The sequence below is a fragment of the Lepidochelys kempii genome, chromosome 20, assembly GCF_965140285.1.
Source record: "Lepidochelys kempii isolate rLepKem1 chromosome 20, rLepKem1.hap1, whole genome shotgun sequence".
Taxonomy (NCBI): domain Eukaryota; kingdom Metazoa; phylum Chordata; order Testudines; family Cheloniidae; genus Lepidochelys; species Lepidochelys kempii.
This window is the reverse complement of record NC_136399.1, coordinates 8,747,339-8,762,972: the sequence shown is the minus strand read 5'-3', so window position 1 is coordinate 8,762,972 and position 15,634 is coordinate 8,747,339. Positions and strand designations below refer to the sequence as shown.

Genomic DNA, 15,634 nt, shown 5'->3' with positions numbered 1-15,634 from the left:
TGAGACTGGAACTAAGGCATAAATGTTTAAAAGTGAGAGTGATTAACCACTGGAACAACTTACCAAGGGTTGTGATGGATTCTCCATCATGGACAGTTTTTAAATCAAGACTGGATGCTTTTCTACAAGATATGCTCTAGGAATTATTTTGGGAAAGTTCTCTGGTCTGTGTTATACAGAAGGTCAGACTAGATGACCACAATGGCTCCATCTGGTCTTGGAATCTATGAATATGTACTCCAAAGGGAATTTGTTTGATATCCCAAGCTATATGATGCAAAGTATTTAATTAGACCCAACTGCTATGATAATTTATGCAGTTTCATCAATTTCTTGAATATTCCTCACAAAAAAGGAAGTGGGTGGGCTGAATTTGCTTTTACTAAGACTATATAAAAATCCATTCTTATACCATGAACTCAACATGGAGTGGGCACTGATGTCCAACAGCTATAACATTTAAGCAAATATCAGTGCAATTCCACCTCACTATACAGCTTTAAAACCGGCAAATAGAAGCAGCAAAATACAAAAACAGCTAATTTAAATTCACAGCAGATCTTCCCTATTTTAATTATGCAATCTGTTTCAGTGGGGAATCACAAATAGGATTACTTTTCCATCTGACCGATTTAGGCAGCTGGTGAGAACAGCATTAATGTCACCAGCAAGACTGCATTGTCTGGAACAAATTTAATAGTCATACTGCAATAATCTGTTATTAGAATCCTTAATCCTTGCTCACACAATTATGTGTAAACTCTGACATCTACAGTTACCTGCACAGTTTCTTCTCCACATCCAGAGATCTGATTCGGGTGCTCACTACTCACATTTTATCAAAGTCGTTTTGCCCCTAGAGATACAGACTGCTTTGTGATCATTGCAGAAACTTTAGAATTAGATGACAGACAATTCCTTTGAGGTCACCTTGTCCATGCTCTGGTCCACGCAGGGCAGCTCCCTATACTGTTATAGTGCTTTGTCTAACCTTCAACATCTCAAGCAATGGCACTTCCCTACTCTTTCCAAAGGAGTCTATTCCACCTTAATAGGCCTGGTTGCTTGGAAGTTTTTCTTCATTTTAAATTTAATTTTACTCCAATTGATCCCACTGTTCCCAGTTATTCTCACCTGGCCCATGCCAAGCACAACTCTTCCATATATGCACGTCTCACATACTTTTAGACTCTCTCCTGAGCTCCATAACAGACTTTCACAATATACTGCCATGAAGCCTTCCTTCATTAAATATACTCAGAACTCAAGGAGATCAATAGCCACATTATTCTGCACTACACTGGATTTAAATTATGTGGCAGCATTAAAAGGTGACCTGCAAAGTAGAATGTGTCCCCTGTTTTGCTTCTTTAGGGATGAACAAAGGAGACCACTTTCCCCCAAAGCTTTTTCTGTTTGTTTTACCCAGGCAATATCAGGAATATTAAATAGTTTTCCCTGTTCTTCTTGGGCATTTAGGAGGACATGAGTGGGAAAGTCTAAGGCTTGGTCTATCCAATAATGTTTTGCTAGCATAGCTACATTGGTTAAGAGAGCAAAAAAGTCACACACCCCTAAACAATACAGCTGTCGTTCAGGGAGATTGACAACTATACTTGCCTTTTGCCAGTATATGCTATGTAGTCACTGCACAGCTGTACCATGCAAAGCCTCTGCAGTGGGGACTACTAGCCCTTAGCCTGTACTTTATGGGGCAGAATGCTGACACTTTCATAGAGAGCTTTTCTTTCAAGTGTTTGTTAAACAGACAAACTGAAACCAGAGTATTAAGCTATCTGAACAAAAAATCCTCTTTTCAAAGGCTCAGGTTTCAGGCTCTTGTAATGATATAAGCTAGCTAGTTCTCTAACATCTTCCAGCAACAGAGCTTGAGAGCTTCCTGACAGGGGAGAGGAGAAACTCTGGATTAGGGAGTTGCTCATGAGAGGGGTCTCTGAAGAGGGACAGGGAAGGGGAGGGAGGGGTTGAACTGAATTGGAGGGAATATCCCAGTTCTACCATGCATAGTAACCAACGTTCCAAAGTAATTTGGGACCACGCATGGTAGAAATGAGATAAATGGGCCGAGAAGGGTAGCAACGGATCCAGGATTTGAGTTAATGCGTCCTCTGGACCGGGGGGTTGTCCCAACGACCCCAACCCCTGCTTGGCAGGAGGTTGAGACTGATGACGCTGATAATTTCTGCCCCTTCTTCTGTTGAAGTCCTGCCTAGAACGCCCTTGATAAGGGTGCAGCATAGGCTGGGGCTTAAAGTGCTTACACTCGGTGATGGGTGTATGCAGGTCCAAAGATTTTAAAGTGGCTCGAGAGTCTTTTAAACCTTGCAACTTCGAGTCAGTTTTTTCCAAAAATAAGGTGGAGCCCTCGAACGGGAGGCCCTGAATTGTCGTCTCAACCTCCCCCAGGAGGCCCGAGGCCTGAAGCCAGGAGCAACGATGCATAGCAATTGCCCAAGACATGGTACAGGTTGCTGAGTCCGCAGAGTCCAGCAAGGCGTGCAATGAGGATCTCACCACCGCCTTGACCTCATCTACCAGGGCCGAAAACTCTGTCTTGGAGTCTGACGGCACAAACTCCTTAAATTTTGACATTGCGTCCCAGGAATTAAAGTTATAGCAACTGAGGATCGTCTGCTGGTTAGCAATACGAAGCCGGAGTCCTTCGGTGGAAACCATCTTCTTGCCGAAGAGCTCCAGCTTGTTCGTGTCCTTTCCCAGGGGAGTGGGCCACTGCTGCCTTGCCCCGCCCATTAACACCCACCGCCGAGTCCAGTGGAGGGTGTGTGAACCCTTTTGACAGCACAAAATATTTTCTTTCGACCCCTTTCGCTGTGGGGGTTAGAAAGGCCGATGTCTGCCACAGGATCTTTGTGGTTTCTTGTATTGTTTAAAGAAGGGGGAGTGTTACTCCCAATGGGAACTGTGGGGAATAAGATGTCCACTATAGGGTTTGACACCTCAGTGACCTCCTCCATCTGGAGTCCCAGATTCTGGGTCACCCTTCTGAGGAGCTCCTGGTGGGCTCTACTATCAGCTGGGTCAGGCACCGAGGATGTTCCCTGCTACTGCCTCATCAGGTGAAGATGAGGAGGCTCAGGCTGGTAAGGGACCTTCCTGTCTGGCTCCCTGGACTCCATGCACACCCAGTTGTCGGTATCCGCGCCAGTCTTGCTGCCGACCATGGTGCCGGTGCTTATGTCAGCACCTCAAAAGAGCTCTCTGGCCCTGGACTTTTCCATTTAGAGGCAACGTCCATCTGAGGCAACAGAGAGATTGCTGTGAAAAGGACCTCTGGGATTGGTGGTACGCCCACAGGGCCCAAAAGGGCCACTGCGCTGGCATCTTCCACTGTGCTGGCCATGGCACGAGTGGAAAGGATTGTCCCACTTCCGACCCCTAAGGATGCTGCTCTACTCAGTGCTGGCTCCTTCTAGATACATAGAACTCCATCTCTAACTCTGAGGAGTCAAGAGTTCGGAGACCATGGTGGAACAGTGCCTGACGTTGCCAGGCTGAGGGCAAGCAGGGTCGGTCGCATCATCAGTGGCTTGCCCCAGGATGGCACCAGAGGTCTTTGCGGTGCCGGAGGCTTTGGGACCGATGACCTCTCGCATTGGTTGGGAGAGTTTTGGCCCATTAGGGCTATGAGGTCCCTGGCTGCCTCAAAGGTCTTTGGCGTGGAGGGGAGATCTAAATCCTCCACTTCACCCTCTTCCACTGGCACCAGACTCGACGGACCCCTCTGAGGGCCCCGAGTCAAAGGTATCACCTCAGACACGGATGAGACAGAGTGGCTCAGCATGGTCGCGCTCCGCTAGCTGGCTCACACTCAGTTATTTGAGCGGGCGAGCACCCTGTCCTTCTTCCTGTGCTTTTTGTGAGGCACTGGCGACTGCAAGCAGTGCCAGGTCTTCACACACGAGGAAGTCTTTGGTGCCGGGGAGTAATGATGCCAAGGGTCTTTGACCCCAGAGTCCTTCCTCGGTGCCGCAACCTCCCTGATTGAAGCCGGTGTGCTACGCATTGATGCCTAAGTACCCAGTGCCAGGACCATAGGCTCGACTCAGTCTGTGGCCCCAGGGCTGCCTCCATCAGCAACAGTTTTAGCTTGTGGTCCCTTTCCTTCTTAGTGCCAGGGCGGAATCTTGCACCTCTCAGTCTGGTGGGATTCCCCAGGCACTTTAAGCAGGACATGTGCGGGTCGCCCTTTGACATCAGCTTTTGGCAGACCCCATATAGCTTAAACCCCTGGGACTGAGACACGCCCTAGCCCCAGGCAGGGGAAGGGAACTGGGAAGAGAATCCTGGCTAACAAGGGGAGGGGGTTAAAACACGACACTACGAACTATTAATAACTACTGAAACTATTTATAGGTAGGAACTACAAGTACAATAGGGGATAGTTTGAAAATGAAAGAAAAGAGAAAGCTCCAACGACTGTCACTGTCGGTAAGAAGGAGAGGTGGTGGGTCGGCAGGGCCCTTTTGCAGTGCCATGAAGGTGTGACTCCAGGGGGTGCCTAAGCTGACCAGATGGATACCAACAGGGGAAAAACCTTCCAGCGACTGTGCACACAGCGTTCACACATCGACATGAGCAAGCACTCGAAGAAGAACACAAGGTTATTGAGGCCATGTCCACGCTACAGGTGTTACAGTGGCACAACACCATTGCGCAGCCACAGCACCGCAGTGTATAGTGCGTCCCACATCAACAGAAGGGGTTTTTCCCATTGATGGAGGCAATCCACTTCCCCAAGCGACAATAGCTTGGTCAACAGAAGAATTCTTCCACTGGTTAATTTTTCACATTCCTGAGTACTGTAGGTATGTCGATTTAAAAGTCAAGTGTAGACCAGACCTTAGAGGATATGACAAGCTCAGATTTATACACACAACTGCATTAAAATAAGATTGCTATAACTGGTTTAATTTCCCATCATCACCACAAAAAAAGTCTGCTGCGCCATAACCTCAAGGTTTGAGTCAAGACCCTCCATAAGGTCCTGCAGACATGCTGTATACCCTAAACACAACTGAAAAAAAATCCAGCCTAGAAGTCATGTCATTCTGAATATTATGGCCTGGCTCACAAGGTGTAAAATTTATGATGATAGTTACCTTGAAGCAGAGATGACCCTTATGTGTTCTGTTTTTCTTCACAGTTCTTACCCTCTCACCTTCATTTCTGCAGCTTTTATTATTGAAAGAAAGATCTGTAAGAAAAAAAGGTGTATATTACATTAGGTCTAATAGTAAAGATCCCAAGACAAATTAAGTTACTCCATCCCAGGACCTGTGCCATGTGCTTCAGAGGTATATTTAAAACTGTACTTAAAAAGACAATTATAAAATAAACCAGTTGGAATATAAATATTGTACTTATTTCAGCGTATAATATATAGAGCAGTATAAACGAGTCGTCGTATGTATGAAATTTTAGTGTGTACTGACTTTGCTACTGCTTTTTATGTAGCCTGTTGCAACCTAGGCAAATATCTAGATGAGTTGATGTATCCCCTGGAAGACCTCTGCCTCCTTCCAGGTGTACATGTACCCCTGGTTGAGAACCACTAATGTAGGTAATCCACTCCCCTAGGGGCAGTAGCTATGTTGACCGGAAGAGCCTTCCTGTTGCCATACCATTGTCTACACTGGGAGTTAGGTCGGTATAACTGTGTCACTCAGGGGGGTGGATTTTCCACATCCCTGAGCAATGTAGTTATACTGACGTAAGTTGCTACTATAAACCAAGTCTCAAAGAGCTTAGCTTGTTTAGCCCAGCAAAACAAAGAAAAAGAGGGGATATGATTGTTGTCCTATGAGTACATTAAGCGGCTACACCAGGGAGGGTAGATAGTTATTTAAGCTAAAGGACAATGGTGGCATAAGAACAAATGGATATGAATCTGGCCATGAAAAAATGTAGGATGGAAATTAGATGGTTTCAAACCATTAGTGAAGTTCTGTAACAGACCCCCAGTAGTTGTCCGTTCAAATAACTTAGTTTTGAGAGAGACTGACATATTTGAATGGGCTTGTATGATGGGGTTGATAGTGGTGATGGGGACAGGGCTTTGCAGCCCTTGGATCCCTTCTAGTTTGTCTTATATTCGTAAAATCCGATTCTTCTCTCTCCCCCCCCCATCATAATGTATTCTTGGTGTGTTTTGTCTCCTTCTGAAGCGTCAGAGATGGCCACAGCTGGATATGGGATGCAGGATGAAGTGGATTGGTGCTCTGAGATATAACTGAGAATTCTCACTGTCTCTCTCATATATATGCTTGGCTGCTAGTTCTTGCTTACATGTTCAAGGTCTAACTGATCACTGTATGTGGAGTTGGAAAGGAATTTCCTCCCAGGTCAGACTGACAGTAACCTTGGGCTTTTTTGCTTTCCTCTGCAGCGTGGAGTGCAAGTCACTTGCTGAGATTCTGTGTATATATCACTTAATTTATTCCTTGCCCATGCAGGGGGCCTCACCAATAGGTACACCCCAGTCCTTTTTATTCTCTGCCTGTGGCACACAGTAGTTAAGTTTCCTGAAGGTTGTAATACTTTGGTCTAATTTCAGTTGTTGCGCTTAATGTGTGGAAAGCTAGATGATGCTGGTGGCCCATGATATACAGGAAGTCAGACTAGATATGGTAGATGGTGTTCTGGCCTTAAATTCTGACTAAGTGAATTAACTCACTGATGTATGAAGATAATGTTGCACTGAGCTCTTAACGTATGCAAACACATTATAGCGCAGTGATCAAACAACAGTTTTGGTGTGTCCACACTAAAAAAGTTTTTACTATGGATAGATCTACATTACAAACTTTTATTGGTATAACTGTGTCGCTCAGGGGTGTGAAAAATCCACACCCTTGAGCAATGTAGTCATACCAACCTAGCCCCTCGTGGAGATATGTTGATGGGAGAGCTTCTCCAAAACACACAGCTACCAACCCTTAGGGAGGTGGATTAATTACGACGACAAGAGACGCTCGCCTATTGGCATAGTAGCGTCTCCACTAAAGCGCTACAGAAGTGCAGCTGCAGTACTATATGTGTTGATGTTTATTATGTGTTAATTCACATGTTGTAAAATCCTAGTGTGGAAAAGGCCCTTTGTGTTTTTAATCCTTAACTGGTTGAAGAAAACAGTAGAGGGAGCACAGGGTTTATCTTGACCAGTTAACGCCTGTAAAAACTGTCTTGCCAAATTCATATTTTAAAATTGTTAGTTAACACATAGTAAAAACCACTTGGGGGGGGCTAGTGAAAACAAGGCTTTAGTTTATAACCGTATTGTATCTTCCTGGCTTCACTGCTTCCCAACCCATCTTCTCTCTGCTCTACTTCAGTAAATGCCACTACCCGAAGAGCAGTAAGATGTAAGAACTTTGGGGGATAAAGGCAATGTGTTACTCCTAGGGGAATTCTATACCAATAAATTAAACATTGTGTGCACAATATTTTAAAATCCTGCAAATTTTATTGGTCAAAATAACACTATAGAATCATGCCAGTTTCAATTATGTTGGCAATTTTAGAATACCTGTCAGCAAGTATATCTGTAACAATATAGGAGCACACAAAAATTCCCCCAGGAGTAGAGAGTTAAAGAAACCCCTATGACAACCTAGTCCCTATTTCTCTGCCCCCTCCCCATGAGCCCAGCCATGGCCCTCCTCCCCCCCAATTCCCCACCCCACTCACATCCCTACCCCCCAGAGGCCAGCTACAGGCTCCCTCCAGCCCAGACACTCTGTCCCCACCCCACAGCCCAGGCACACTCAGACCCTCCCCCCCTAGACCCCAGGGATTCAGAGGGAGAAAGAGCCTGATGCTGGGTCCTGGGAAGCCACAAAGTTTCCTGCACACCGCAGCCTCCTTTCTTCAGGGCATGCTGGGAACTGCAACTGCCGGGAACCCTCCAATTCCCACCCCCCCATCTTCTGTTTGCAAACTGCGCTCTGCCTGGTCCAGTGGCCCCACAGTGGCAGCCAACATCTCTGCAGCCCATTCTGTGTGAGGAAAAAGGAAATTCTGCACAAAACATTAATTTCTGCAAAATTCTGCATTGCGCAGTGGTGTAGAATTCCCTGAGTAATGTGCACTTTAAATAGATTAAGGCAATTAGTGCTGTTGGGTATTTAAGTAGAGAACACGGTGGTAGCAGAGGATATTCCAGAATACATCATTCTAAGTCTTCCTGTGGTTTCAGTACAAGGCATTCTGAGTTACCATTGGCATAACACAGACCAGTGAGGAATTCAGAGAAGGAAAGCTAGTTATGAGGGAATATAAGAACGGCCAAACTAGGTCAGTTCAAAGGTCCATCTAGCCCACTATCCTGTATTCAGACAGTGTCCAATGCCAGGTGCCCCAGAGGGAATGAACAGAACAGGTACTCATCAAGTGATCCATCCCTTGTCACCCACTCCCAGCTTCTGGCATACAGAGACTAGGGACACCACCCTTGCCCATCCTGGTGAATAGCCATTGATGGACCTATCCTCCATGAATTTAGCTAGTTCTTTTTGAACCCTGTTATAGTCTTGGCCTTCACAACATCCTCTGGCAAGGAGTTCCACAGGTTGACTGTGTGTTGTGTGAAAAAATAAAGATGTATTTGTTTTAAACCTGCTGCCTATTAATTTCATTTGGTGACCCTTAGTTCCTGTGTTATGAGGAGTAAACACTTCCTTATTTACTTTCTCCTCACCAGTCATGATTTTACAGACCTCTATCATATCCCCCCTTTAGTCATCTCTTTTCTAAACTGAAAAGTCCTAGTCTAATTAATCTATCCTTATATGGCAGCCGTTCCATATCCCTAACCATTTCTGTTGCCCTTTTCTGAACCTTTTTCCATTTCCAATATATCTTTTTTGAGATGAAGTGACCGTATCTGCACACAGTATTCAAGATGTGGGCATACCATTGATTTATACAGAGTCTTCTCTGTCCCTTTCTTTATGATTACCAACATTCTGTTCGCTTTTTTGACTGCCGCTGCACACTGAGTGGATGTTTTCAGAGAACTATCCACCTGACTCCAAGAGCTCTTTCTTGAGTGGTAACAGCTAATTTAGACCACATCATTTTTTATATGTATAGTTGGAATTATGTTTTCCAATGTGCATTACTTTGCATTTATCAACACTGAATTTCACCTGGTAGAGGAGAAACCATGGCACAGAGAAGAGCGACCTGGGCACTGCCAATTTGTTTGCAGAAGGTGTATTGAGAGGGAGGGAACAGAGCTGCTGGATTTACTAGATTTTTTTGTAGAGCAGAACTCTGAACTTAGAATCATAGAATATCAAAGCAGGACGAACAACAACTAAATCAGGGGTTCTCAAAATGGGGGTCGGGACCCCACAGGGGGTCGCGAGGCTATTACATGGGGGAGTTGTGAGCTGTCAGCCTCCACTCCAAGCCCCGCTTTGCCTCCAGCATTTATAATAGTATTAAAGTATTTTTAATTTATTGGGGGGGGTCGCACTCAGAGGTTTACTATGTGAAAGGGGTTACCAGTACAAAAGTTTGAGAACCACTGAACTAAATCATCCCAGCCAAGGCTTTGTCAAGCCAGACCTTAAAAACCCTCTAAGGATGGAGATTCCACCACCTCCCTAGGGAGCCCATTCCAGTGCTTCACCATGCTCGCGAAACAGTGTTTCCTAATATCCAACCTAGGCCACCCCCACTGCAATGTGAATCCACTGCTTCTTGTTTTGTCACCTACCAAAACTGAGAACAGCATAGCTCCATCCTCTTTGTAACCCCCCCCTTCAGGTAATTGAGGGCTGCTCACTCTTCTCTTCTGCAGACTAAATAACCCAAGTTCCCTCAGCATCTCCTTTTAAGTCATGTGACCCAGCCCCCTAACCATTTTCGTTGCCGTCTGCTGGACTCTCTCCAATTTCTCCACATCCCTTCAGTAGTGCAGGGACCAAAACTGGACACAATACTCCAGGTGTGGCCTCACCGGTGCCAAATAGAGGGGAATAATCACTTCCCTCGATCTGCTGGCAATGCTCCTCCTAATACAGCCCAATATGCCATTGGCCTTCTTGGCAACAAGGGCACACTGCTGAATCATATCCAGCTTCTCGTCCACTGTAATCCAGGTCCTTTTCTGCAGAACTCCTACTTAGACAGTCGGTCCCCAGCCTGTAGCGGTGCAGGGGATTCTCCCTTCCTAAGTGCAGAACTCTGCACTTGTGTTTGTTGAACCACATCAGATTTCTTTTGGCCCAAGCCTCCAATTTGTCTAGGTCACTCTGGACCCTATCCCTACCCTCCATCATATCTACCCCTCCCCCCAGCTTAGTGTCATCTGCGAATTTGCTGAGGGTGCAATTAATTCCATCATCCAGACCATTAATAAAGATATTGAACAAAACCGGCCCCAGGCCCAACCCCCCTGGGGCACTCAGTTTGATACCAGCTGCCAACTAGACATCGAGCCGTTGATCACTACATGTTGAACCTGACGATCTAGCCAGCTTTCTATCCACCTTAGACCATTCATCCATACTTTTTTTTAACTTGCTGGCAAGAATACTGTGGGAGACTGTATCAAAAGCTTTGCTAAAGTCAAGATAGATCACATCCACTGCTTTCCCCATATCCACAGAGCCAGTTATCTCATTCTGGAAGGCAATCAGGTTGATGAGGCATAACTTGCCCTTCGTGAATGTTCTGATCAACTTCCTCTCCAAGTACTTCAAAATGGATTCCTTGAGGACCTGCTCCATGAGTTTGCCGGGGACTGAAGTGAGGCTGACGAGTCTGTAGTTCCCCAGGTTCTCTTTTTTCCCTTTTTTTAAATATGGGCATTATATTTGCCTTTTTCCAATCGTCCAGGACCTGCCCCAATAGCCACAAATTTTCCTTAGGAGGCAAAATTCTTTGTTCACCTTTAAGGAATCCTCACATGCCTGACAGGTTCCAGTCATTTATGTGAAATTGCCTTGTTCATTTGTCTTTACACTTAGATATGAGCTTCATAGATGAAGCTTCTGTGAAGGGATCAAGATGAATCCATTGCATACTGGGACCTGTAGTTGTATAAGCCAAACTTCCGTATTGAAGATGCAAATTAGTTGGTCCTTGAAAGTTTTGTAAATTGCTAATGCAGCCCTCAACTGAGCAGTCTGACTAATGCCAAGTAACTGGAAAAGAAACCTTTTTTTCTCGGGACACTAGTTGCCTATGAATGTTTGGCCAGTTATGTCTTTTTGCTTTGGGAAGAGGTTAAGATAATTAAGTTACTTCTTAGAATAGTGAAAGAGTCCAGGAAAAGGACACTTTGGCTTAGTTTAATCTAGTGAATACAGCTTCCCAGTTTTGACTGAAATGTGAATTAAAATCACATACCAGCATCTTTGGAACCTTCTTATCTCCATTTGTTCCTATTTAAAGATGGCCTGGTTCTAACTTCCAAGACTTTCTTCCTTTGAGAGTTCAGTTGCAAATGAAGGATGGACTTTTTAGAAGAGACAATCTGAAAGGATATTCATACTCCAATCCAGGAGTTGGATTGTGAAGTTCACCTTGCCATAATATATTGGAATGGAGCATGTAACTGCTGGTAGAAAGTAATTTTTGTTTTGGGAATCTCTGCTTCATCAGACAACTGAAAAGCACCATGAACGATGCTGCAGGTCCTGTTATGCTTTCCTCTGACATCTATTAAATAGCAATGTTTTTAATAATTTTTTTGTATGTCTTGGGACGGGGAAGTTGATATGCAAGTTGTAAACATAAGTAGGATGGCCAGTGACTCTAAAATGGGGTAGTAACTTCCCTCAATAAAATTGTCTTCCAGGATGTATTTTTCGTAAGAATGTCTTGTATACTGGCTGGCAAAAGTTGACCATAACATTAAATTAAGGAGTCTGTCCAGGTCTGTGATATCCTTCATTGTTGACAGTTGTATGCAAGTGGCCTGCACAATTTCTTTTTTCCACCAGGGTTTCACAGTTGTCGATATCAATACCATTTCCAGCTGATGGAGGACATAGAATCATAGAATATCAGGGTTGGAAGGGACCTCAGGAGGTCATCTAGTCCAACCCCCTGCTCAAAGCAGGGCCAATCCCCAACTAAATCAGCCCATGACTTTACATGTTTTAATTCCTAACTTGTGTTCATTCTCTTCATGAAATTACAAAGATAATAGACCGTGTGACAAATTGCCGGCACTACGATGATGGGTCCCGCGCTCTCTCTTCTTGTGGGGGGAGAGGTTCAGAAAGCTGTTTTTCACCCCTGATCTGGGGTATCAACTGTCCCACTAGTATCCCAGAGAAGGGGAGTGAAGAGGGAGGGACCTGGGCCCGCCCTCTACTCCAGGTCCCAGCCCAGGGGTCCTAGGGATAGCGGCAAACCACTTGAACTAGCGATTCCTTTCCCTGGGCTACTTCCCTCTCCGGCCCTTCAACTTGTGGGGCTTCCTTCCCTCTCTCTATTTGGGCCAGGTTTCTCCCAACCCCTTGTGTCTGTGGAGTCCCTCTGCTCTGCACAAGCCGGGTTTCCCTTTACCTAGGGTCTTGGTCTTCTGGCCCACCACAGCACTTCTCCAAACTGCTCTCCTCCAAATGGCTCTCTGCTCCAATACCAAACCACTCTGCTTCAACTCCTCCCCATGTCTGATTGAAGCGGGGGGGGGGGGGGGGGAAATCAGGTGACTGGCTTCAGGTGCTCTAATTAATCTATAGCAACCTCTCTTCCCTCTACAGTGAAGAAGGCTCATCATCCTGGAGCTTACATATCTTCCCTCTATCACTCTCCTGCTGCCCTCTGGCCATGCTGTATCACATATCCTGCCCCTGCTCAACACCATGGGGTTGGGCTACTTGGGACAAGAGGCAGTGCTGTTGTAACAGGCCACCAGCGTTGCCGTGTTGGGTTCCGGCCCTATGCTGTACCCGGAAATGGAAGGGTTGCAGGGATAGGAACCATCTAGTCACTCTCGCATTCTTCTCCTTGTTTCTGTGCATCCACTGGAGTGGGGCGTGGTCTGTTATGAGGGTAAACTGCCGCCCCAGTAGGTAGTAGCGGAGAGTCTCCATGGACCATTTTACTGCCAGACATTCTTTTTCAACAACGGCGTATTTTTGTTCTCTAGGGAGGAGTTTCCGGCTGAGGTACAAGATCGGGTGTTCCTCCTCCCCTACCATCAGTGAAAGGATAGCTTCCTAGCCCTACCTCCGAGGCATCTGTTTGTAGGACGAATTCCTTCTCGAAGTCTGGGGCTATAAGTACTGGATGACAGCAAAGGGCTGTCCTTAAATCTGCAAAGCTCTTTCTGCCGCATCGGTCCACTTAACTATCTCGGGGCCCCGAGCTTTTATCAGGTCCATCAACAGCCCTGCTCTTATGGCAAAATGAGGGATGAATCTCCAATAATACCCTACTATCCCTAGAAATGATCTGACCGGCTTTTTGCGGACCGGTTGAGGCCAACCCTGTATTGCCTCCACTTTGTTGCATTGGGGTTTCACCAAATCTCTCCCTACTACATACCCAAGGTATCTGGCCTCAGCTAGCCCCACCACGCACTTGGGAGGGTTGGCAGTGAGGCCGGCCTTCCAAAGGGTGTCTAGCACCACTTCTACTTTTCCGAGGTGCGTTTCCCAGTCAGGGCTATGGATGACTATGTCATCTAAATAGGCGGTGGCATACTTGGCATGGGGTTGCAGCAATTGGTCCATAAGTCACTAGAAAGTTGCAGGGGCCCCATGGAGTCTGAAAGAGAGGACAGTGTATTGGAACAGGCCATCGGGTGTAGAGAAGGCAGTCTTCTCCTTGGCATCCTTGGCCAGGGGAATTTGCCAATATCCTTTGATCAGATCCAGGGTAGTTAGGTATCGGGCCTTGCCTAACTGATCAACTAGCTCGTCGATGCATGGTATCAGATAGGCATCGAATTGAGATACTTCATTCAACTTCCGCAAGTCATTGCAAAACCTCGGGGTGCAGTCAGGCTTTGGGACTAGAACGATGGGGCTGGACCACTGGCTGTGGGATTCTTCAATAACCCCGAGTTCCAGCATCTTCTTCACTTCTGTCCTAATTTCTTCCCTTTTAGCTTCCGGTATTCGGTACGGTCTTATAGTCACCCTTACTCGTGACGATATGATGTTGGACCAGTGTCGTATGGCCCGGCTGCATACAGAATAAGTCTTGGTTTGTTGGATCATATCAATGACCTCTGTTCGTTGTCCAGGGGTTAATTCGGGGAATATCCTCACCTGTCCCTGTGGGTCGTCTGTCTGGGGTGGAGCTCCCTGAATGATCAGGCACGTCTTTAGGTCACCCCAGGGCTTCATTAAATTGACGTGGTAGATCTGCTCTGACCTTCGACGGTCTGGTTGTCTGACCTTATAGTTCACCTCCCCAATGGCTTCCACTATCTCATACGGCCCATGCCAGCTGGCCAGGAGTTTGCTTTCTGCTGTCAGCAATAGCACCATCACCCGTTCTCCCGGCTGAAATCTCCGTACTTTCGCCCGGCTGTTCTAATAAGTCCTTGTGCTTTTTCCAAATGTTCTCATACTATGGAGGTTACTCAGGCTATTCGCTCTCTCATCTGTGTCACGTGCTCAATGACATTCTTTCCTGGGTTGGGCTGTTCTTCCCAATCCTCCTTGGCAATATCTAATATTCCGCGTGGGTGGCGTCCGTATAGTAGCTCAAAGGGAGAGAAACCAATGAACGCCTAGGGGACTTCCCGTATTGCGAACATTAGATACGGTAGAAGAGTATCCCAGTCTTTTCGTCCTGTGCTACCACCTTCTGGATCATACTTTTAAGACTACGGTTAAACCACTCGACCAGGCCATCTGTTTGTGGATGGTAGACTGAGGTCCATAAGGCCTGGATGCGGAGCAGGGTACACAAGTCCTCCATTAATTTCAACATAAATGGGGTCCCTTGGTCAGTCAGGATCTCCTTAGGGATGCCCACTCTCGCAAAAACCTGGAGTAGTTCTTTTGCTATTGCCTTGGATGTGGGGTTCTTAAAGGAATGGCTTCTAGATACCGTGTGGAGTAGTCAAGGATGACTAGTACATTTTGGTGGCCCCGTGCTGATCTTTCTATCAGGCCCACTATGTCCATGGCTATCCTCTCAAAAGGGACTTCAATAATAGGCAAAGGTACTAATGGGACCCGCAAATGAGGTCGGGGGCTATGCAATTGGCATTCTGGGCAGGAGGCACAATAGCGTTGGACCTCCGGGTGTATTCCTGGCCAGTAAAACCTTCGTAAGACACTGGATAGAGTCCGGTCTACTCCTACATGTCCCCCAAATAGATGACTGTGAGCTAACTCTAGTACTGCCCTTGTGTCTCCCCGTGGGATTAAGAGCGGCTCTATTACTTCTTCCCCTCATATTTGCGCTATCTGGTACAACAGATCGTGTTTGAACACATATGGCCTTGAGCCTTTGGTTTTTCCCTCCACAAGTACACCATTTACTTCCACTACCTCTTCCCTCACATTTGCATGTAACGGGTCATTGGCTTGGTCTTGCACGAAATTCTCACGTGCGGTACCAATCTGACCTAATTCCAGGGGACCTGTTTCTACTCTGCCTCCTGGGTTGC

General features: G+C 46.2%; 1 protein-coding gene across 18 annotated transcripts in view; it reads right to left on the bottom strand.

Moving 5' to 3' along the window:
- BRD4 (bromodomain containing 4) overlaps positions 1-15,634 on the bottom strand; it is a 228,352-nt gene that overhangs the window by 131,830 nt on the left and 80,888 nt on the right. For all 18 annotated transcript variants that reach the window (XM_073319258.1, XM_073319263.1, XM_078849691.1 and 15 more), the window contains one exon: positions 5,142-5,236. Coding sequence is in view for 1 of the 18 variants with exons in the window: in XM_073319270.2 (XP_073175371.1) it covers positions 5,142-5,236 (95 nt within the window). In the remaining 17 variants the exon portion in view is untranslated. The remainder of the gene's footprint in view (positions 1-5,141; positions 5,237-15,634) is intronic.